The sequence below is a fragment of the Vipera ursinii genome (assembly GCF_947247035.1).
Source record: "Vipera ursinii genome assembly, chromosome: 3".
Taxonomy (NCBI): Eukaryota; Metazoa; Chordata; class Lepidosauria; order Squamata; family Viperidae; genus Vipera; species Vipera ursinii.
In genome coordinates this window covers 87,685,155-87,710,534 of record NC_139516.1, presented here as the reverse complement: position 1 = coordinate 87,710,534, position 25,380 = coordinate 87,685,155, and the positions used below count along the sequence as shown (strand labels likewise).

The 25,380-nt window shown below is 38.6% G+C and overlaps 1 protein-coding gene across 1 annotated transcript; it reads left to right on the top strand.

The window, feature by feature from the left end:
* The first annotated feature begins 300 nt into the window (after window positions 1-300).
* On the top strand, window positions 301-24,810 carry DBT (dihydrolipoamide branched chain transacylase E2). The gene is made up of 11 exons (XM_083359061.1): window positions 301-382; window positions 5,903-6,026; window positions 7,429-7,504; window positions 8,606-8,787; window positions 10,370-10,497; window positions 12,315-12,555; window positions 14,476-14,642; window positions 16,011-16,088; window positions 17,316-17,507; window positions 17,925-17,996; window positions 23,244-24,810. The coding sequence occupies exons 1-11, from the start codon at window positions 332-334 to the stop codon at window positions 23,409-23,411; spliced, it is 1,479 nt and encodes a 492-aa protein (XP_083215187.1). The 5' UTR covers window positions 301-331; the 3' UTR covers window positions 23,412-24,810.
* Window positions 24,811-25,380: the final 570 nt, after the last annotated feature.

Here is a 25,380-nt window from a genome sequence, read left to right as displayed (position 1 = left end):
GTAGGGTGATGTCTCGCCAAGTGAAACATTATTTCCCAACCAGGTGAAGTTGGAGCTATTCCTTGTTAATTTTAAGTCCCTCAAAACTTGGTTATATCATCAGGCTTGGGGATCTCAAGAGAATGATGAGCTAATGAGATGACTCCGTTGACTGTAACGTCTGATGTTCTCGATTTCGATGATCGATTGTTTCATAAAGCAAATCATTCATTTTACCAAAGAAGGCAGCTTTTCACGTTCTAATTGGCCAGCGGGAGGAAAAGGTACAATCCGACTGGCTGATAAAGGGGAGGAGTGGGAAAGGCGTGGGAAACTCTCCTTCCGGAATAAGATGGCGGCAACGATTGCATTGAGGAGCAGCTGCAGAGCAGTCCGGCGTTTGGTAAGTAGTGATGAGCGGTGGGAGAGCTGAAAAATGTGAGAAGGAAGAACAAGTAGATGCTTCGTAGGTCCTGCATGTTTACATTTGTCTCTAGAGAAAACAAAACTGAAAGTACTTGATCCTCTGCCTATTTAGCAAATGCAGTAAATCGTTGGCTCTCTTCTTTTCGAATTTGAGATGATTTTTTGGATATTTATTAAGAATTAGCGACACAGCCAGCATAATGAAAGGACTGCAAGTCATCCACGGTTTGTGACCTCTTTGCCATATTCATCCTTCCAGAAATAAGCTTCAGTGCGGTGCATAAATATACGCATCTTTGTGATTTAATATTCTTATCTTGCTAATTTATATGGTTTCTATGCTGCCAAACCTGTAAAAACATTTCTATATTCTATCTTATTCATGCAGGTTTTTAAAGTTATAGAGTTTTAATTCATGGCTGAAATGTTTTCCAACAGCTGTTTGCCTGGAATGCTGCGGACTTTCCCCACATATCACAGATGTGTTGATTTAAGACACTTTCTCAGAGTTTTTGAAGCAGTTCAGAAGCAGCCCTGGATTTGTGCAGTTCCCAGTATTAGCTTTTTTGAGAGCCAAGGAATCTTTTTTGTTTTTGAAACTAAAGCAAAGCTGGTTTTCGCTTGGCAATATGCAGTTGTACTGAGCTTTAAGAAATTTTGTTCTGGCACTAGTGAAAAACTCACCTTGGCCGCATTTTCTGATCATAACTCACCAGGTTGTTAATGCACAGATCTTTCAGGGGTAAAGCTGACTTTGAAACTCCCTATAAGCAATTGCTTAGGGTTTTTATTTATGATTTGAGCAATAAATCACACATCAGGTGGGAGTAAGGTAGGAGAAGACTGATATTTCCAGACTGACATCTCTTATGTGTATTCTCAGCATGTTTAGATTCATGGAAGAACAGACCACAGCTGACCATTTTTGAGCTGCTAAATGGTGGAAACAGAATGTTGGAAAGTGCTCCAATTCCTCATGGATGTTCTAGATCAGGGTTTTCAGACCTTTTCAGGCTGTATAACCTATGTTCCAGATTTCTTTTTGCTGAAAATATATTCTGGCTGTTTGTGTGTGTGTGTGAGATCTAAAGATCTAAGACTTGGTTGTTTGAACAGGCCGGCCTGGACTGAGGGATTGGATTTTAGAGTTATATTTTAAAAATTTTAAATTTTAGAATGTATTTATTACTTAGGGCTATTGATTTAATCTTATTTTAATTTTTATATCTTGTGTGTTGTTAGTGTTTTTTGCCCTGTACACCGCCCCGAGTCCTTGGAGAGGGGCGGTATATAAATCTAATAAAATAAAAAAATAAAAAAATAAAAAATAAAAACAGTGTTTCTAGTTCAAATGTAAGCACATAGGATTACCTAAAATAGCTTTAGCTATGGCTGAATTTCTCAGCTTTACGGTATCAGTTGTCTGCTTCTACCTTTCAGAAGCCTCCTTATAAAATTGGACAACCTGTGATCTGTTAGGTCCTCCTTTCAGCAATATTTCCTTACCTAAACATTCAGAAAAACAGAATGATCACAGCTGGGCAAAAATAGTGCGAGTGCGACTTCCAATTTCCTGCTGCCTTCCCCATTGACTGCTAGCTTTTGAAAAGCTAGCAGGAAGTGTTGGAAATTCCTTCTCAGATGAACTGCCCGCCAATTTGTAGAGGGGAGGGGAAATAAAGGTAACCATGGAGCATGAACAAAACAGTACCCCCACTCCCCAGTCTGGCATGTCCCTGAAGATCACCTCCATCAAGGAAGGAAGAGAGCTCTCCCATTGGCCTTTGGCATCCTGCTCCCAGCCAGCCCGACTTTGCAAACAGGCATCACTCCCTCATCCTTTTCTCACCACTCACTACTATTAAGAGATATAAAATTTTAGCTTCTGTGCCAAAGCAGTTAATTACTGCTTGTCTGTTGAGCTTTACTATCAGTTTTGCCCAATTTGTAGTTGCAAACAGACACAAGATTTTTAGTAGTATATCGATGCGGTTTGAGCACTATAATGGTTTACAGATCTGAAAAGGTCCCAAGGGCTGGTAGTCCTTTTGTGTTAATAAATGCAAGTTGTGCAGTTGTGATTACTTGCTATATTATATCTTGGATTGCTAGATGCACAATCTCCACCTTTGAAGGAAGTATTTTCTTGATAATAACTTCCATCCTTGTGTGACATCTTTACAAGGTTACTTTTTATATATAATTGTGGATTTCTTTATTCCAATTTTGACTTTCAGATTTGCTTTTCACTAGATGTAGATTGCCTGCCAAAATGACATTGAAGTTCTTCTAGTCACCCTGGCTGACTACAGTAATCTTTTTAGGTAAAAGGTAAACTTAAGCTTCATATCAGAACGTTAGTTGTATAGCAGAACATTCAATAAACAGGTTTAAAGAGGCTTACAAAGCAGACATTAGAGGTCATATCTAACCAGAATCATCATAAAATTATCCTACTAGGATACTTTATCATCTGATTTGGAAAGATAGCGCTATTTATTTTGAGCACTAAACTTATTGGAAGCTTCTATTTCACTTCCCATATAACATGTTATCAGTTTAAATTTTGTTCTGTTTTAAATCAACAAGAGGGATACTTCTCTCTCCCTTCCTAGCTCACTTTTTCACATATTCTTTTGGTAATATGAACTTTTCCTAAGAATTACTTAATTCACAATTACTTATTCTTTGGTATCAACCATAAATTCAGGTACTCTTGCATATGGAACTCCGATAAATCCTATATTCAGCAAGAGATAAATCCTATATTCGGGAAGCCATGTTCAAGGAAGAAAAAGAAACAATCTCATTTTTTATCTTCTTTGCATAAACCAAAATGATGTTTAAAATATGTGAAATTGTGGTAATAAACATTTAGTACCCTAAAGGTTTGGAGCGGTTTAGATGAGGTTTCAAAGCTTTGCTTGTTTGTGTGGACCATTTGCTGGCATGCTGTGGACCGGTACCGGTCCACGGACCAGGGATTGGAGACCCCTGCACTAAACTGTCTGCAGTTACAAACTGCTTTTTCTTTTACAGATTCTTTTTTAAAAAATAAAGACTTACGTTTTTCTCAGTTCCCAAGAACTTTATGTAGGTTTTTTGGCAACGGTATCAAAGTGTCTTTCCATCCTTTTTGTAGGCTTTCTTTTCAAATCTCCCAATGAAATTTCCGTTTTCTTAGGGTTTTTTAAGTAGTGACATTTTTCAAGTTCGGCCAAGATTACCTAACTGTTCTACCAGCATTTGATATTATCTACATACATAAATGAAGTTTATTTGTAATACTGCTGATAACTGATGAATTTGAGAAATTACTTTATAAAAGTCTTTAATAATTACACTGAATTCCACAATGAAATAGGACTTATGTAAGATACCAGAACAACTAATCTCAACTAAAGGATTAGCAGTAAACATAATTTTGCTGTATAACTCTAAAGGTAAAAAGGTAAAGGTTCCCCCGCACATGCGTGCTAGTTGTTTACGACTCTAGAGGCCGGTGTTCATCTCCGTTTCAAAGCCAAAGAGCCAGCCCTTGTCCGAGGATGTCTCTGTGGTCATGTGGCCGGCATGACTAGACACCAAAGGTGCATGGAACGCTGTTACCTTCCCACCACAGTGGTCCCTATTTTTCTACTTGCATTTTTACGTGCTTTCGAACTGCTAGGTTGGCAGAAGCTGGGACGAGTAACAGGCGCTCTCTCTGCTACACGGCACTCAGGATTCAACCCGCCAAACTGCCGACCTTCAGATCGACAAGCTCAGCGTCCTAACCCACTGAGCCACCGCGTCCCTGTATAACTCTACATATGTACAAATATATATTGATTCCTTCTATTTGTAAATTTAAAATCTTCACATGCTATATAGTCTGGCTATAGATTGCATAAAATATTTATGCAGCAATTATCTTCATAAATGTTACCTATTGTATCCTCATGTTACTTTTAAAATGGAAATATACAGAACAGTGAAACAATAAAAAGTTTGTTCAAAAATAGCTTATTTGTTTAATAAAACATTGCTTGCTTTTAAAAATTGTCTTTTTCTATTCATACAGTATTATCTTATATGATTGTCTGTGATATTGTGAGCCATCCAGAGTAGCTGTGGGGTCAGGCAGCACCTAAATAAAATACATTGAATGAAATTAATTCCAAGAAGCTTTCCTTATCCAAGCCAGAATGCCCTCAAGAATTCTTATTATTCTGAGAGCATTTGGGGGATGGTCGATCAAAGCTTATTGAATCTACTTACTTCTAAAATGGCATATAGAACTAGTACAGAACGACACTCATGAGAAGGTTTTCCTATTGAAGTTGTATCCTTGGTCTGACTAGCCCCACTTCCCCAAATGCCCTAACTTTATTTGGAGAGTGGTCACATTTTCATATCAAACAATGGATTACAACCCCTCCCTCCTCTTTTATTGTATAACAATAATTGTGTAGCCTAGATCAGTAATTTTTGACCTGCAGTCCACACACTCCTGGGGGCGGGGGAAAAAAAACACAATGTCGTCACAGGGGGTCTGTGAAGGCTTGAAGAAATGTTATGATTTAAATATTGAGTTAAGTCTTCGTGATCCATGGCCATGGTCCGTGTCCTCAAAAGATATTTAAAGAGGGTCCGTGAGAAGAAAAGGTTGAGAACCACTGGTCTGGACACATTCAATAAAGTAAAAATAAAATAGCTGTCACAGGCTTTTGCTTTGTAACTTGCAGCTTTCCTTTTTTAAAAAAATAAAAGCAATTTCAAGATGGTTGGGGCAAGGAGCCTCCCAGGCATCAAGAACCACAAAGAACCTGGAGGTACTGCATCTCCAATCCTTAAACTGTATCTCACTAGATATGCGTCCCCTTAAATACATTAAGTAAAGGTTCATAAAGAATAGCTGCCATGTTAAATACATTGGGATTTCTTTAATAGAATGAACGAAACAAAGAGATTTTAAATAGACCTTGGTGTCTGCTAATCTTGCTGTGTGAAATGTGGGTGGCGTTAATAGCTCTGATGAACTCAGATTGCAAGATTGCTGTCCTTTCAGCACCGGAGCATTATCTGTAAATACATCCTAAGATGGAACAGTTTGGAAGAACAGGAAATTATCTTTGCCTCTTCAAAATGCTGTACTTTGTGTGTAGAGCGATGGACTAGGGTAGTAGGTTCATATAATTCTTGTGAAATGTACGCCATTTGAAAAATTAAAAATTGTATACTGTGGCTGCACTTTTTTTTCTTGAATGAAACAAAAAGACTAAGAAAAATAATTTCTTTTAGCTTCTTACAAGCCCTTGATATGGCATTAACTCCCTTTCTCTCAAAGAGAATGGTCATTAATGGTGAGAGAGATTAAAAAAAGATGCTTCTGCTAATTTGGATCTCAATTTTTTTTTAAAAAAAAACTTTTCTTGAAAATTAAAAGGAATATGTGGAGAATTCAAAAATACTTCACGTTCTTACCTTTTTTTTTATTTTTCCCCCCTTTGACCAGCTCTGTGTTCACCAGATAAGACTACATAGTAACTTTTGTTTGCTAAAGCAAAAATACATTTCTAAGTTTGAGAAGACTTTATGGAGGTATCAACATCAGCATCAATTATTTAGAACAACTGCTGGTAAGATTCCTTCATGTTCAAATTATTATTTTTTCTTACCTGTCATTTGTTTTGTAAATACCAGAGAAAGCAAGGCAAAGAATGAAAAATGCAGGCGTTTGAAATGTGCAGGTTTTCCAAGTGTGCAGGTTTCAAATAGAAGCAGTACAGTCTACCATTCTGGAGTTATAAGGACAATTATTTTAAAATAAACCTTTTAATTGATCACACAGTTCATCATGTGCACAACACCTAAGCCATTAGTAACAGTTTCCTATTCCTATACAGCAGGCATGTCAAACTCGTGACGTCACATGATGTCGTGCAATGTATCTCGACTTTTTCTCCATTGCCAGCAATGGAGGAGGGGTGCAGTTTCAGAGTGACACCTCTGGCCCGGTGGCCAGCAGTTTGACATGCCTGCTATACAGTATAGAAGTTGGAGAGTTCGGAGAGCGTGAGCTATTATTCTCTGATTTGAAGTAAAATAAACTACTGAATTGAGGACTCTGGCTTCTTTCATGCAAAAAGATATAAAAATTGCCCAAGCCCATGTTTATTTGCTCAGTTTATAAAACTTAACATGTAAATGAATATAGCCCTGTCTTCATTGGGGTAAAGACTTAGATAATTTGTTAAAGGGATGTCACATTTAACAAGAGAGCATTTAAACTCTATAGGTTCTGCTTTTGAATTACAGGAAAAGTAGTCCAGTACGTATTTGCAGAGATAGCTTCACTTTCAGTAATTATCATCCACCCAATTTTTTGCTTAAAATGCCGATTAATTGATTGATTATATGCATCAAGGTGGTTTCAACTCTTAGAGACCATATAGATAGATTTTTTTTCCTGATTATCTGTCCCTAACCTGGTCTCTTCCAATGGTGCCCCTATCACTACTATAACTAAGTCCATTCATCTTGCTGCTGGCTGTTCTCTTCTTCTTTTTTCCTTCCACCTTTCCCAGTATTAGAGCCTTCTCCAGATAGCTGGATCTTGACATAATGTGTCAGAAAAAAAGATATAAAGATTGCATTGCAAACTCTACGACAGTGCTGGGTCAACAAACCAAGAACATTTACCCATAAGACACATGTTGCTTTTACCAATCCTTTGTCTACAGATAGCCTAAATATTAACATTTCTTGATTTTCGAAGTTCACCCTGCATTTTGTTCACATCTCCTGGCTAGTTAGCTTCAGCTGCAGGATTTCAAAGTAAAAAAATCCACGCAGGCATGGAACCTCTGCTTGTGTTGGCACATTGTAATTTTCCCAAGGCCCTTTTCTTCTGCATTTTAGTTTTTAAGGATTCTGATTTGTCTGTCTGTATATTGAATTACTTCATCTCTTCCAAATTTTATTTAGTATTGCTTCTTAGTTATTTTTCGCTGCTTAACATTTTCTCCTTTGTCTTCCAAGTTTCACGTGGCCAGATTGTTCAGTTCAAGCTCTCTGATATTGGAGAAGGGATCACAGAAGTGACAGTGAAAGAGTGGTAAGTTTAAATTGTGTGTTTCCTTGGAGCAATTCCCTGACTAAAAAAGCTTGTTTTTTTGGAAAAATGGGATCGGGGAAGAAAAGAGGGGAAAATAAGAATCTTTTAATTCCAAGAAAGTTATAGAGATAACGTTCTGTTATTAGTCATTATTTTACATTTGGAGCAATCGAGGCATTGAGAACTAGGCCTCATTTTTCTGACTTGAGGACTGGTGTGTGAAGGAATGTCATCATATTTCTCAAGAGAGTTTATTTCTATGCCTTTAACATCTCTGTTGAATTTATTCTGTTTATAAATTGCTTATTCTCTTGTTTATCATTAAAAACAATCCTAAAACAAGATTGCTTAAGATTCTAAGCAACTGAATAGGAACACTTTCTCACACATTTGGGCTTAGTAAGTCTGGAATGCTTTAATTAACCCAATATCTGGGGAAATAAAAGTTGATGCTTGATCACTGTCAGTTTGCTCAAACTAAAGAAAGATAGTGGATAGACACAGCTACTCCCTTGTTCAAAGCCTTTGATCACACCAGGTCGTTAAAAAGAACCACATTGCAGGTCTACAGTAACAGCATTTTCCATATTTTTTCTTGTTTTTGCATATACATCACTCTTATTGAAGTTGCCCTCAGGTTGACTTCTGAATGCTATGTTAATAGCAATAGCACTTAGACTTATATACCGGCCCATAGTGTTTTACAGCACACTCTGAGTGGTTTACAATGTCAACATATTGCTCCCAACGTTCTGAGACCTCCTTTTGATAACCTTGGAAGGCTGAGTCAACCTTGAGCCCATCAGGATTGAATTCCAGACTGTGGGCAGAGCTAGCCTGCAATACTGCATTCTAACCACTGCGCTACTAGGGCTCATGCAGTTTTCTTGACAACCATAAGAAAGTGGTAGGTTGTTGACTTTTTCTTAGATGCTGCTGTAGCCTTGAGCCAGGCACTTGCTTGTGGTGTCCCATCCTTGTAGCAGATGAACCTGATTACCTGCCAGAACAGGATGACTATCTGCTGAGATCTTATGAAAGCTTTTTTTTTTGGAGATCAGCTTTACCCTTGTGTATTGTGACTTTTTCTCCTTTTTTCAGGTATGTCAAAGAAGGTGATGTTGTGTCACAGTTTGATAGCATCTGTGAAGTACAAAGTGATAAAGCCTCGGTCACAATCACCAGCCGTTACGATGGCATCATTAGAAAACTCCATTATGAGTTGGATGAAATTGCCCGTGTGGGGAAACCGCTGGTGGATATAGAAACAGCTACTTTAAAAGGTAACATTTGTTTCTTTTCATCGCTGAATCAGCATGTCACCATGTAACCAACAGCATTGAATATTGATTTGTAATTATTTGGTGTCTGTATTTGCAATGTACTTTAAGCCATGTGCTCATGCGAAGATGGGAATGTACACGTGTAAAAAAAAGAGACCTTAAAAAAGACTATAGAGCAGTGATGGGGAACCTTTTAGAGCCCAAAACCTGCCCACCCCTGCTCTGCCCCCCCACCTGCTCCGCCCCCACCCGCCCACAGGACCACCCACTGCCTCCACGGCCTGCAGCAGCAGATCACCCAGGCAACCCTGCAGCACCATGGCGGCCATGCCATCCACCCATCCCCACAGCATCATCTGCGCGCGACGGGGTATGAGGGCGGAGTCTCGTCCCTGCTGCTCAGCTGCCATGTCCTTGGCTGCGCTGCTCCGTGCGGGCCATGCCTAGGGGCAACTGTCCTCTGGGGGGGCTGCTGGTGAGGGGGCCGCACGGCTGGGGTGATGGCGCACGTGCCCATAGTGAGGGCTCTGAGTGCCGCCTCTGGCACGCATGCCATAAGTTCGCCACCACTGCTCTAGAGAGTTTCTTCTAGGCGATTTCAATTTATGTAACCTCTGGAAAACTACCAAAATGAAGCCTGATAAGAAGTCACAACAACAGAGGGCTCTGAAGACATGAAATGGTTATCAGAACAGAAGGTGGTTCTTTGTTAAGTGTAGATGATGTGCTGTTACTCAAGTAAAAGGATACTAGAAGGCATCAGAATAGTTCCAGGCAGGGAGTGGCTAATCCTTGTCAGAAATTTAACAATCAATGGAACTGTAGTTCTTCAGAGCCATCATATAGAGTAAGGATAGCATATACATAGAATGAAGGCTACTGCTAAGCTTGTAAGCCGCCCTGAGTCTTTGGAGAAGGGCGGGATATAAATGGAATTAAAATAAATAAATAAATAATAAATATCTTATACTATTATTTTGACCTAATGCGATAGGGCCTTTCTTTTTCTTCATACGGCTGAGACCTTAGCCTCTTTCCTTTCTTGTTTTTGGGAAGTGTGCCAAAGCTCCTGCTTCCTTACATTACTATAACAATTTAATATGGCCTGTTGAAACCACACACATGTTAGTCACACCGTTGTTAAGGGAATCTGGCCTCCCCATTGATTTTGCTTGTCAGAAGGTCACAAAGGTCACACTTCAACGGTCATAAATATGAACCAGTTGCCAAGCATCCGAATTTTGATCATAATGACCAAGGGGATGCTACAACAGTTGTAAGTGTGAAAAAGGGTCATAAGTCACTTTTTCCGGTGCTGTTGTAACTCCAAACGGCTACCAAATGAATAGTTGTAAGTCAAGGGCTATTTGTACTTAATATTCTTTACTCTTCCCATTTTCCCTAGAACAACAATCCTGTGAGGTGAGTTGGGCTGAGAGGGAGTGACTGGCTCAAAGTTACCCAATTAGCTTTCGTGCCAAAGGTGGGACTAGAACCCATGGTCTCCTGGCACTTTTATCACTATACAAAACTGGTTCCCCTTCACTTAATTCACATTCTTTATTTTGGGTCCAATCTGCAGCTGTAACTCCTGAAGAAGATGTGGTGGAAACACCTGCTGTATCACGTGAAGAACAGATCCACCAGCAAATCAAAGGCCATAAGACTTTAGTCACTCCTGCAGTTCGCCGCCTTGCTATGGAAAACAATGTATGTTTTTATTACTGAAAAGAGGGTTCTTGCAGTTGATGTGTCATATGTATTGTAAACATATAGCATGTATACATTTGCCTTCATGCCAAAATCATCACTGATTGGAGAAAGCGATGATAAACTTTTAAGATTTGGCATCTACTTTATAAATGAAAGAGATATGTTATGCTCCATAAGTGATCTGGCAATATGCTTGCCTCTTTAAAAGCCCTGGTCTACTGCAGGGGTGTCAAACTCAATTACATTGAGGGCCGCATCAGCATTGTGGTTGCCCTCAGGGGGCCGGGTGGGTATGGCCAGGGTGGGCGTGGCCTACTGTGTGGGCGTGGCTAGAGTGCATATGGCCTACTAGGTGGGAGTGGCCAGCTCTACATCATTCGCATCAAGGGTGCCTATGGGGGCCTGGGCAGGAGTGGGACAGATCTGAGGGTCTCTGGCAGAAGGAGGGTCTCTGGGCCAGGGCCAAGGCAGTGTTCCCTCACTGTTTCCAGGATGGCTTCGCGAGCCACATGAAACCACTTCGTGGGCCAGATCCGGCCCCCGGGCCTTGTGTTTGACATGTCTGGTCTACTGTATGTTAAAAATTATGATGTATTCCATTGTCTGATCTAGGTTTAGAATAGGAACTATTCTTTCCACTGAATGTGGTATCAAATATAGAGGAGAGGTTGCTGAGCATTAATGTGGATGCATAATTTCCAAGGAATTACTTTCCAAACGAAAGTTTGGAAAGAGTTCTCTCTCTCTCCTACCTGGCTTAAAAGAGAGTTGAAAACTTTGAAGCTTTGAACTGCCTGTGAGAATATTTCAGCTTCAATGGAATATTGGCAGTCTGAGATATTTTAAACACTGGAGTTATGCTATGAATGGCCATGTGTTAAATATTTTGCATTTAAAGAGACTACTTTGTTCGGGGAATAGAGCAAAGTCTTGTGTCCTATAAAGGAAACTAAATGTGTTATTGCCAAAGACTTGGTGCATTTCAGCAGATGCATAAAGCATAATGGTGAAAGCACAGAGAACATAATTGTTAGCCAGATGGAAAGAGATCTCTTTAATGCACTAGGTGAGTTGTGTCTGAAAAAGGAAGAACTTGGGGAGCAGCATCCCTCCGCTGTAGTGTCTGCGCTCACCCTAGCAACGCCAGTTGCATCAAACAGTCTCTTGCAGATGTAAAGTTTTTCTGGGCAGCACTTTCATAATGCAGTCATCCCCTTCATCTCTAGAATCCGAAATAAAAGGTCCTCATGTTGCCATCTTCCACTTGAATTTCCCCCTCATATTTCCTTATTCATTTTCAGTCATATTACAGAAAATCTGCTAAGGAGGGAAAGATGGACCAGCATATTGAAAACTTCTCTCAGAAAGCATAGGAGCTCTTTTGACTGCCTGGTTTGTCAACAAATCAGCTTCAAAAATCTAACGAGAATTATATGTGGTTTGTTTTACTGTGGGTTCTGCATGTGGACTTGAATAGGTGGTTATGAACGAGTGATACGGGATTTTAATAACTTATTTAATTGCATACAAATTGGGGAAAGGGTTGGATGCATCTCAGGTCCATGGTTTCAAGCATCAGGTGCTTCCAAAACTTGACCCACTGAAATCAAACAGTTACATGGATTCTTCAGGTGAGTTACAGACCCGCCATTTGCTTCCATTCTTCCTGAGTTTTCATGTTGTGCTCAATTTCTGGAGTTCGTATATAGGTTTTCATGGATCTGAGGGAGCACTTTGTAATCTACATATTGGTTATTTTGTTCAGCATAGATGGCTACATCCCTCTGAATTGTTGGTTATCCTGTATCTTTCAGATAAAGCTGAGTGAAGTTGTTGGAACAGGGAAAGATAACCGTATTCTCAAAGAAGACATTCTTAACTACTTAGCCAAGCAGACTGGAGCAATTTTACCTCTGTCACCAAAGCCTGAGATCATTCCGCCTTCATCAAAACCAGAGCTTGCTTCAGACATGTCAAAAGAGAAAGCTGAAAGAACTGTAACACCACTTTCGAAACCTGTAATTTCAGCGAAAGATAGAACAATGGCCTTATCTGGTAAAGAGGCCGGGGGGAGTGATTTTAATAGCGTGTGTGAAACACTGTTATTTATAACAACTACAAAATGCTGTTACTACATTTGTGATCTTAGAAGGGGTAGAACCACTGAAATAGGTGTTTGTATCCTCTCTAGCCGTTTGTATTGATTGGGTGGGTGAGTTTTCCTGACCATCGGTATTATATTCAGAAATGTAGTGAAACTTCACTGAATAAACACCAGCAACTGGAGGGAATCCAAACAATGTTTATTAGTTCCAAAACTAGCAGATTACAGTGGTTCATAGATCTCTTGCACCCAAATGAGCCCAAGAAAAAAAGTATGAAGTTACATAGGTCTTATATAGAAAGTTGATTGAGGGCACGTTGAACATATGTTAATAAGCCACCCCAGATGAAAGAACTGCTTTACGACTAATAAGCAAACAAGGTAATTACAAAGGTAGACCTGGGCATTCTTCATGATGCAGAAATATTACAGACACAGACTTTGGAAGGTATCATAGTAGCTTTGATGTATGGCTTGTGCCAAGATACTAATTATTGTTCTAACTATAGAATCCATTATAAACTTAACAGGCACAAACTGGCACAGTAAAGAAGTTTCCATTCTTAAATATTATATGAGGAATATAAAAATAGACATATAGATATCTATATAGTATTTATACTATAGTACTGAAAGTGAGCATATGATTACATAATTACTTCAATCTAAGTTCACATTCCAGATCCCCCCACAATAAATATGAAAATGCTGATCTGGAAAGGAAGTTTTTACACATACAGCCAATGCAGATTTAGATTAGAATTGGAGTGCTCATCAAGACTCCTTTAAAAAGAAACTAATAGTTCTCAATGCATGTGAGTTTATGTATTTACTAGATGCAGCCGGTAGTTGAGCCTAATAAATTGAATCTGAGTCCTGATTAATGTACTGTACAGAAAGCAATGCATATCAGTGTTTTAGGAAAATGAGTGTAGAATCTGATAAAGATTGCTAACCAGCCCCAGGTTTCCTACCTCTTAGATTGCTTTTCAGAATTATTTATTTATCAGATTTAGAAGCCTAAATTTACTACCTAATTTTTCAGAATTAGTTGGATTAATTTTCCCTTTCCTAGAAAATTATAATTTCTGGGGATTTCTGGATTGCAGTAATAAGATCTTAGTATTCCAACATTCTAATTTTGCTAGAGAGCAACCTTCTGTTGCAACCTAAGACTGGGTGTTATATTACTCACTTTAATTGCTTCTCCTGCATAACTCACTGGTGGTGTTGAGCAGAGGTCCCCAACCTTTTGGGCACCAGGGACCGGTTACGTGAAGAGAGGTTTTTCCACGGACCGGAGGGGGCGTGGTTTTCTGTGCTGCCTGCATCCTGTGGATGGGGCTTTCCTTGTTTATGCGGACTGGTTGCTGGCATACCGTGGCCCGGTACTGGTCTATGGACCAGGGGTTGGGGACCCCTGGTGTTAAGGACTCTCTATTTACACTCTGAAGTACCCAACTATAATTTCAGGCCATGAAAGCTAACATACAGTGTTGTGAAAAGTATAAAATGTGGTGTTACATAAGAGTTCCTAAAAGTCTCCCACCCAAATCTTGATTATTTCTATAGCTATTGACTGTCCCCATTGAATGCACTGGATAAACCATCTTTAGCAAAGTTGATTTTACAGCATTCCTTTTAGATAACTGACTTTTCCTTAATCATACAGGTTTTTTTTCATACATCAGACTGGATAATTATAATATTGCATGACGTATTTCCTTTAGTCAGTTGTTCTGCTATTGAAAGGAAACTTTTGAAAAAACAAAATTATGATGTTTTTGTTTTTTCCCCCCTCAAAATGTTTCAATAGCAAAACAACTAGAGTATCACTAATGGTAAATGGTTTCCCTTCTCTATTTTTTTAGGATTTCAGAAGGCAATGGTGAAAACTATGAGTGCTGCTTTGAAAATTCCTCACTTTGGTTATTGTGATGAGATTGACCTCACTCGGCTCATCCAGCTGAGAGAAGAGTTGAAGTCTTTAGCAAAAGAACGGGGAGTTAAACTCACTTTTATGCCCTTCTTTTTAAAGGTGAGCGAGAGGCTGCTTCCTCTAGCCCAGTAGCCATATGTTGGGGCACAGGATTATCAAATTTGTCAGGAAACTTTCTAGTCCCTTAATTTTTCATGATGTTGACTAACATGAATTCAATGAACATCTGAAGGTACAAAGGTTGTCTTAACTGTTTTATAGTGGAAACAACCTTGGAAGAAAATCTGCAGGCAAATCCGCCTGTATTCTGCATCACTGGTTTGATATGTTTTCATATCTGTTCTTCATCGGCATTTCAAACATATTGTTTCAAAATGCTTCACAGGATGATACTAAAATACAATTGGGATAACCATATTCACACAGTCCAATTTGCATTGATTATAAGTACCATGATAAGATACTTTTCAAAAACAACTCTCTAATCCTAGACAGATTTTCCTAGAAAGGTCACTTGATCCTCAAACTTTCTGGCACCAAGGACCGGTTTTGTGGAAAACAATTTTTCCACAGATGGGTGGTGGGTGGGAATGGTTTCACACAGATGAATGCACAGATGAAGCTTCACTCGCTCGCCCGTCGCTTGCGCGGCCCAGTTCCTAACAGCAACAGACTGGTACCAGTTCATGGCCCAGGGATTGGGGACCCTGATCTAGATAGTACAACTCTTTGCAGATATCTGGAACTTTACTATGGAAGGATAGGAATCATAAAATGTAAAAAGGAATGGATCACTCAATTTTTTTAATATGTTTGTTTTATGGACTGGGACAGTAGATAAGAGTATAGTGAAATCCATCAAATCTTCATGAGTTTTCAGCTTTACAGAATCCCAGCCCAGAAAAATAAAGAGGGTTATGGCCTTAGTGGCTCCTGGCTTCATGTGAGCTAGCCTAATAACTGCGACATTAAACATAAACTAATCAAAATTTCTTGAGAGTCAGTTTGGTATGGTGATTAAAAGTATTGGATTAGAAAATGGGCAATTGTGAGTCCTAGTTCTGCATTAGGCCTGAAGCCAGCTGAGAGTTTTGTGGTAGTTGCTCTCTGTCAGGCTTAGGAAGAAGGCAGTGTTATATCATTTCTGAAAAAGATGCCAAGAAAACTACATGGACTTGTGTGTAATTACTATCAGTCAAGAGTGACTCAAAGACATGAATCTCCCTTGAGTTACCAGCCCAGAAGGACAAAAGAAACCCTGTTTGCTGTAAACTAGAAAAGATGTTTAAGACTCCAACATTTCTATGGTAGGTCCACCTGGAAAATGCCCTTCTCATACTAAAAGATAGCAGTGAAGGAGCTAATGAAGTACCTCTGCCATTCTCTCTTTTTCCCCCTCTCATACATATATGGACTTCAGAATTGCATAAATTATATTGTAATGTGTTCTTTTTATATGCTTAACAGGCTGCTTCTCTAAGCTTATTACATTATCCCATTCTTAATGCTTCTGTGGATGAAGGCTGCCAAAACATCACCTACAAGGTTTGTGTATGATTTTAAAAGTAGTTTCTTAATACATCCTCAACTGGGTCCAGCTTTGTTTAATTTTCAGTAAAGGTACGTTTAAGTGCATCCTGCAGATAGAAAATAAACACTGAAAGATTTCAGGTCTTTTTCCTGCAAGATACTCAGAAAGAGACATGGATTCAATATGAGGGAAAATCTCTGGCTTTAATTGTGAACTAGTCCACCATTTAATTGTCCTGGGCCTTATTCCCTTTCAGGAATTTAGCCCCCAGGGAGTGGGGGGAATCACATTGCAGATGCAGAGGGCAGGAGTATAACCTTGAGAAAAATCATAGCTTCTTGTTGGACTTGCCCCAATATTTTTCCAAATCACTTTTTCTCTTAAAATCTGTATTGCCTGACAGGTAGTCCTTGACTTATGAACGGTCACTTAGCAATTATTCAAAGTTAAGATGGATCTGCCTTGGGGCAACTTAGGACCTGGATTCAAGGTTGAGATGGTTTGCCCTTCCTCTGCCTCCATGGACACATGGCTGAATTTCAGGTGCTCAGCAACACAGCCAGACTTACAGTGTTTGCAGGGTCCTATAGTCACAGACGTGGTGGCTCAGTGGGTTAGGACGCTGAGCCTATCGATCAGAAGGTCGGCAGTTTGGTGGGTCGAATCCCAAGTGCCACATAACAGTGAGCACCTGTTACTCATCCCAGCTTCTGCCAACCTAGCAGTTCGAAAGCACATAAAAATGCAAGTAGAAAAATAGGGACCACTACAGTGGGAAGGTAACAGCATTCCATGCACCTTTGGCATCTAGTCATGCCGGCCACATGACCACAGAGACGTCCTCAGACAAGCGCTGGCTCTTCGGCTTTGAAACAGAAACAACTCCCTAGAGTCGGAAACAACTACCATGCATGTGCAGGGGAAGCTTTACCTTTACCTTTTATAGTCACAGAACTGCGTTTTACAGCGATTTTGTCATAATTTGGTATTTTCAGTTTTCAGCAATACTACATCCATAGCAAACAATTGGTTCACTTAACAGCTGCAGATTTGCTTAACGACCATTGCAAAAATAGATTTTTGCGATGGCCTGTTTTTTGACCATCACGTTGTAGGTTTAACTGTTATAACCTACAAAAGAATAATTGAAGAGTGATGAAATGAGAAATACTTTATTTTGTCAAGAATGAAGAGAGATACTTCTATACAAATTGATCGCGTACATTTCCATGCATTTCTAGGCTTCTCACAATATCGGAGTTGCCATGGACACAGGACAAGGCTTGCTCGTCCCTAATGTGAAAAATGTCCAGGCTTGTAGTGTGTTTGAAGTTGCTTCAGAATTAAATCGCCTCCAAAAATTGGGCTCAGCTAACCAGTTGGGAACAAATGACCTCACAGGGGGAACATTCACACTTTCCAACATTGGCACAGTAAGTTAAACAGCATGCAACATTAAACTGATAAAATGTTTGGAATATCATGGGGTCATAAACTGTAACAAAGGAGAGAAAATTGAAGTAATTTAGAAGAGTCAAAGGATAACGCCATTGCTTCTAGGAGAAGTTATCTACTGGGCTTCCTTTAATGGCTGGGGCTATAGAATAGATTCAAGGACAAGAAGTGGAGTCTATCGTAGCCCAAGTGCCTTGTCACTTATTTCCCCAATTATATTTAAACAAAATTTATTTTCCACCTAGAATGGACGTTAGCTACATTGGCTAGAACTTCTGGGAATTATAATTTGTCTGAAATGTTCCAGATTGAAGAAAGCTGCTTTAAAATCTGCCTAAACGAGGCACTACTAAAAGTGTACTGATTTTCAATAACTTCCCTTTTTTGTTTCCTAGATTGGTGGCACTTATGCAAAACCCGTGATCCTTCCCCCTGAAGTAGCTATTGGTGCTCTGGGAAAAATACAGGTATTTTCACTCTGAATTATGAAAGATCAGTAATGAAATACTCCCCAATAAATGTTTGTGTTGGTTTTCTAACTTTTTTGTAGTCTTGTATGGTGAATATGTTAAATCATGTTTATTAATACTTCACATGTAGTTTAAAGTTCTTGTTTGACTATTGATGATCTAACAAGTGGTTATTAACAACAGAAGAGCCTTTTCTTTTGATGTCTTATATTTGAGGCTAGTCCTAAGAAAATGGGTTCTCAGAGTAAACATCAAAATATAACGACTTGGGCTTCCAGTTTGTGCGCGGCGCTTCCGAACGCACAGGAACAGTCTGCTTCCTGCCGTCCGTTTGTTTCTTCTTTGGAGGACCCTGAAAAGGGTCAAAAATCGCCCTGGAGGGGCGATTACTGAGAGGAGGACTTCCCTGCGATCGTGGAAGGGTGGCAGACCTCCGCTGAAATCCGAATCATCTCCTTTGGCCCGAAGAAGAAGAGACCGGCCATAAAGATGGCCAATCACTAAGCTGCTCCCTGCTGAAAGCCAAAAGCACTACCTAGCACTAAGAAGCAATCTGGAGGACCTGGGTGAGCTTTCACCTTTCCTATTCCCTTAACCATCTTTCTGTGGGACTTTCCTGAAAATCTCCTTCCCTATTTTTTGAGAAAACGGCAAATATCTACTCTGGGATCAAATCTTAAAGCCTCAAAGCTTCAAGAGAAATTCAATTAATTCAGCAAAGAAATTAAGCAATTTCATCTGTATTTACTAAAAAGCTTCTATTTGTTGCTGGGGATCCACTATCCTATTTTCTTTCTAAGCTGTGAATTAAGGAAAAAATTTGGACTAATCCTACAAAAGTTCTATATTAATTTGGAAAAAGAAAAAAAAGAAAATTCTTACATTGCATGTTATATGTTATTGATGACATCTTTTTTTTTTATTGAAAAGTTTTAAAATACAGTTTTCCTTTAAAAAACCCCCCTTCCCCCTCCCTGCTCCCCCCCTACCTCCCCCCAACCTCCCTCCCTCCCCCCCTCCCTCCACCCCCCCTCCCCCCCGACTTCCCAGAGCTAAATACAAGGTATATATATATAAAAAAGCAATCATAAACAACCATATACTAACAACTATAAATTCTAAAATCCATCACTCTCTAGCTTATATATGATAAGACACACCTTAGCAATATTAAATATATATAAAAAACTAGAATAGAAAAAGAAAAAAAAACGAAAGAAGACTTATTCGAATGCTACATAAAACTTCTTAACCCTATACTTGTTCTGGATAAACTCAATCCATTTTCTCCATTCCATAATATAACGTTCTTGCGAATGATCTTTCAAATAGGCCGAAATCTTCGCCATCTCTGCCAGGTCGGAAACCTTTAAAGTCCACTCTTCTATGGTCGGCAATTCCTCTTTCTTCCAATATTGGCCTATCAAAAGTCTTGCCGCCGTAATTAAGTTCAACATCAGCTTGGTGTCCACAACTGTAGCGTCTGCAATTATTCCCAACAAAAAAAGTTGCGGACAAAACTTTATCCTCTGTTTAAAAATCTTTTGCATATTCCACCAGACTTTTATCCAAAAAGCCTTAACCTTCTTACATGTCCACCATATGTGAAAATATGTTGCATCTTCATCACCGCACCTCCAACATTTAGGCTGATAATTCGGATACATACTTGCAAGCTTTTTAGGATCCAAATGCCATCTATAAAACATTTTGTAAAAGTTCTCTCTTAGATTTTGAGCTTGAGTAAATTTTACGTTCCTCACCCAAATCTTTTCCCACGTGTCCATTGTAATAACTTCCTGGATGTTTTGGGCCCATTTTATCATACAATCCTTGACAAGCTCTGTTTCCGAGTCAATCTCTATCAATGCAAGATATATCCGTTTAATATGTGCTGGTCCCCGATTTCTAATCTGCTTTATCAAATTTTCATCAGTCATTACAAATCCATTTTTCTGGTCTTCTTTCCACCTGGCCCGTAACTGAATATATTGAAACCAAGTTTGAACAACCTTCTCTTCTCGCAAGAAATTATATGATTTCAGGCACCAAACATTCCTTTCCAAACTTAAAATTTCCTTGTAAGTAGTCTCATCGTGTTTGAAACCAGCATGTATATTTTCTATTGCGTGTTTTGGAATTGCCCACAATGGTATCTTGCTGCTTAACTTGTATCTGTACTTCTTCCAAACTCTCAGCAGTGCCTGTCTTAAAATATGCATCCTAAACACAGTATCTACCTTCTTATCATACAACAAATATGCATGCCAGCCAAACAACAAATCATGGCCCTCAAGATTTAATAACCTCAGTTGCGTCAAATTAATCCAATCGCTTATTCCTACTAATGCAGCAGCTTCATAATATAATTTAAAATTAGGCATTTTAAGGCCACCTCTCTCACGAATATCCTGCATAATCTTAAGTTTAACTCGTGGCTTTTTCCCTGCCCACACAAATTTATTGATACCACGCTGCCATTCCTCAAGTTAGAATCTTTCTTAAGAATCGGTATCATTTGAAATAAAAATAAAAATTTGGGCAGGACATTCATTTTCACTGCTGCAATCCGTCCCAACAAAGACAATTGCAATTTTTGCCAACTCTCCAATTCTTTTTGAATTTTCCCCCATAGTTTTTCATAATTATTTTTATATAGCTTTGTATTAGAGGGCGACAAAATCACCCCCAGATATTTAACCCTTTTAACAATCTCAAATCCGGTTAATCCTTCTAAGAGAGCCTTCTGTGAAACTGTCATATTTCTAGCCAAAATTTTAGTTTTCTGTGTATTTACTTTAAATCCAGAAACCTTCCCATATTGTGTTATTATCTCCATCAGGTCCACAACAGAGTTCTCTGGCTGGGTCACTGTAACAACCAGATCATCTGCAAATGCTCTCAATCTATAGTCCTGATCTCCAACTTGTATCCCCTTAATTTTTTCCGAATTCCGAATCTTAACCAATAGTATCTCTAATGTTAACACAAATAACAAGGGCGATAACGGACACCCTTGCCTTGTGCCCTTCTCAATATTACATGCTGCTGTCAGGCTATTGTTAACTATGATTCGGGCAGTTTGTTTTTGATATAATGCCCTAATCGGTTGTAAAAAATTTTCCCCAAAATCCATTTTATCTAAAACTTTCAACAAAAATTGCCAATTCAATTGATCAAAGGCCTTTTCAGCATCTAGAAAGATTAGCGCTGCAGAGATCTGGTTGTGCCTTTCCAGAAACTCTAACACATCAACTATATGTCTCACATTATTTTTCATTTGCCTACCACTAATAAACCCCGTTTGATCCCCATGAATCACCTGTTGCAGAACCCTCATCAGTCTATTAGCCAAAACCTTAGCAAATATCTTATAATCTGTATTTAAAAGCGATATCGGTCTGTAATTTTTAACTTGAGTAGCATCCTGGTCTTCCTTCGGAATCAAAGAGATAAAAGCTGTTCTCCAAGACGGTGGCACCTTTCCCCCCCTCTGAATTGTCTGAAACAGTTCCTTTAACGGCTTTATCATCTCAAATTGTAAATTTTTATAATAGGCCGCAGTTATTGATGACATCTTGTGGCGAAACTTGGTACAGCAAGTAAATTTCGTTTTTTTGTTGTGAGAGCTGACTGAATAACAGAGCTGTCCTTGACACTATGCTTAAAGATAAGTGTGGGAATACCTGGCACTGAATACAACTCTTCAGGAGGTAGAAAATCTTTGACTATTATTAAAACAGCCTCCATGGAAGATTTAGCTGCAAACAACGAAATGGATGAATACATCCGACCACTTAATTATAAACTGATACTGGACACAATTTTGGCAATGACAGAGCAAATTAAAGCCAAACTGCAAGAAAAATCTGACAACTTAAAGCCACCAAATCAAACTTTGACTTTAAATGAGGAAAAGATAATCCAAAACCAAATAGAAGAAGTGGAAACTAAAATAGGAGATTTCAAAGAACAACAAAAGCAACCTACAGAAAACCTTAAAGTCCAAATTTTAATGGCAACTACAAAATTTAAAATTCAAAAAGCAACAGCACCTGAAGAAAACAACACCAAGAGTAAAGAGACTAAAGGCCTTCAAATATACTATATTGAGAATTCAACTAATCAAATGACAACCATAATACCAGCTACTACTTTCTACTTAAATCAGATAGAATTGGAAGAACAAAAAGATTTGACTGATTTAATGACGCGGTGGCTCAGTGGGTTAGGACGCTGAGCTTGTCGATCTGAAGGTCGGCAGTTTGGCGGGTCGAATCCCAAGTGCCGCATAACAGTGAGCACCTGTTACTTGTCCCAGCTTCTGCCAACCTAGCAGTTTGAAAGCACATAAAAATGCAAGTAGAAAAATAGGGACCACTACGATGGGAAGGTAACAGCGTTCTGTGTGCCTTTGGCATCTAGTCATGCTGGCCACATGACCACGGAGACGTCCTCAGACAAGTGCTGGCTCTTCGGCTTTGAAACGGAGACGAGCACCGGCCCCTAGAGTTGGAAACGACTAGCACGCATGTGCGGGGGAACCTTTACCTCTACCTTTTATATTATATCAATCATCAAAAACTGAATTATTAAAGCAAAAATACAATGGTTACAAACGGGACATCTTCCTTGCAAAACTGACATTTGGATACGCTCCCTGGATTCAAATAAGGGGTATAGGAAGAAAGGAAGATACATCTGAGAACTTAAAGATGCCAAGAGGGAAGCCTGATTGGCACAAAAGGAAGGCAAGAGTTAGATTTAAAAATCTGAACTTGTTTCTTTTTTGGGATTCCTAAAGATAGACTATAAAAATATCTTTCAATGGATTAAGGGGAAATCTCTAAAAAATATAACTGATTTTATATTGTATTCTTTATTTGTATTCTTAATTTGTGGGGATGACAAATCCCAGAAACATTGTTCATATCAATGTAAAATCTATTATCTTTAATGCAATAGCAGGTGATATCTTGGATACTTAATAATTTAAGAGCCCACTGTTACTAATCACTTTCAGTTGACCAAGTCTGGACTCCTACATAATTTTCACATACATTGTGTTGTAAAATCCGTTAAGACTATTACACTGTCAAAAAGACATAAATTTAATGCCTGTTCATAAGCTTTGAAATCTTGAGTAAATACCTTTTAATTATCAGTAAGGTTGCTCAAGTGTGGGAAGTTCTCATGAATTAATCCACTGTTTTTCTTACAGCATTTTGTTTTTTTAATTTCTAGGCCCTTCCTCGATTTAACAATAAAGGTGAAGTATTTAAAGTACAAATAATGAATGTGAGCTGGTCAGCTGATCACAGAATCATTGATGGTGCAACCATGTCTCGTTTTTCTAACTTGTGGAAATCGTACTTGGAGAATCCTGCTTCCATGCTGATGGATCTTAAGTAAAGAAGACAAACATCTGGATGGCTTATTTTAAACCCAAAAGTGCAATCAGGCTAGCAAGTGCCATTAAAACTGACTTCTTATTTCAGAACTGTACTGCGTATGGTAGATCTTTCAGATCCCGGCTCTGTGTCTTGATTATCTGTTACATTTTTGTCTAGTTGAATTGCTTAGTGGTAAATTATTTGTCTAGAAGCTGTAATGGGTCATGGTATCACTCTTTCACAAGGTGGGGGAAATTTGTGACAAAATAATGCCATATTCCACTTTTATGGTATTATCAGATGGAGGCCACTAATAATACTTGTGGGACTCTTATCTAAAATCACTTGCACAATTCACAAAATAAATTGCGACCCGATTAGAAATGAAAGTCCCTGGATGAAAACATTAACCGAATGTTAACTATTTCTTATGCAATTAATTCACTACAGATGATGGTCAAATAAAATGTTTTTAATGCTTATTTTATTAAAGATGCAAAGATTCCATTTTTGACATATACTGCTAATTGTTCTCTTTTTAAAATATTCTGTCTCGAGTTTCATAGCAGACATTCTTCATTACTAAAATGAATATGTATTCTAGGAAAATGGCAAGCCCTGCATCATGGCTACTTTTTTTCTCTCCAAATTTGGAACTGACTTTTATAGCATAGAAGTTACACTAGGCATACACAAGATCCAAGTGTTGCATTAAACATTTCTGTAACGTATGAAGCTGCTTTCAGTTAATGTGGAGATCTTTGAAATATCTAATAGTAGTTTGTAAACCATTGTTTTTTAAACTCAGCAACTTTTAAGGGGTGTGGATTTCAATTCTTGGAGCTGAAGTCCACACATCTTAAAGTTGCCAAGTTTGAATAACACTGCTGTAAAACCACCATTTTCATAAACGTATTTATGCCACGGAGCCATAAATGAATAGCTTTTTCAGGTGTAAAACATGCTGTAAAAACTCTGAAATAGGATTAAAATCTGTATACTCCCCAAAGTGGATGTGATTATTGAGAGCCTTAAAAAAATGACCGTGTGCTTTTAACAAAATGTGAAAAATTTCAGGAAGTTGGTGAGTGTCAATTTAAGGAAACCTATTAGAGTCGGAAACGACTAGCATGCATGTGCGGGGGAAACTTTACCTTTACCTTTTATTGTAACTGTGTAAATATATACATATATATGTTTATTTAAGATCTTTGTAATATATAATCCATGAAAGAGGAACATATCTAGATCTGAGCGTTTCTCTATATTCATTATTTTGAGGAGCAAGCAGAAGAAATATAAAACTGATAAATCTGTAGATCTCTAAGAAATTTTATATAACACATAAACATATAAATTGAACATTTCTTTGTTGTTTGTTTAATAAAGCATATTTTAATAAATCACATTTTTCACAACCTTTGTAGCCTTATCTGGGATGCTATATTGTGACTCTGGATCCTCTACACTGGGGATTTGAACCGCAAGCTCCTATAAGTCTTTGCAAGTTATAAAAATCATTCCTTTTTGAATCAGAGCTTAATCAAAATCTCAGGAATGGATTCTTAGTATTTACTGTTTTACAGTGCTGTGGCCTGGATTTACAATCATTTTAGTAATTGTTACCAACGGCAATACATAGTTTGGGCTGAGGGAAAATTTCAGATAAAGCATTAAAGAATATTTGTGGTGGTGGCTGAAGCTTTTCCAGCTGGTTGCTGGACTTATGCATCATTTTGCTGAATAACTGTGTATAACTTTCTTTGATTTGTAAGCTCATGCTTATGCAGTCATTAATGGTAGTGAGGCACCTTGTGTTCTCTTGGCTTCTTTCACATTTCTTCCGTTTCTCCACCATCACAGCCTTTTTCTGGTGATTCATTCCTTTACACATGTCCAAAATATTTAAACCAGTGCCCCCCAACCTTTTGTGAACTAGGGGTAGAGGTTTTCTGGTGGACCGGAGGGGGCGTGGTTTTGCATGCTAC

Bases quoted from the DNA above. Each gene is read 5' to 3' on its own strand.
- DBT (XM_083359061.1), top strand. From the start codon at position 332: ATGGCGGCAACGATTGCATTGAGGAGCAGCTGCAGAGCAGTCCGGCGT. The intron at 8,788-10,369 runs GTAACATTTGTT...TCCAATCTGCAG, and splicing joins AGAAACAGCTACTTTAAAAG to CTGTAACTCCTGAAGAAGAT. The intron at 17,997-23,243 runs GTATTTTCACTC...TTTAATTTCTAG, and splicing joins GTGCTCTGGGAAAAATACAG to GCCCTTCCTCGATTTAACAA.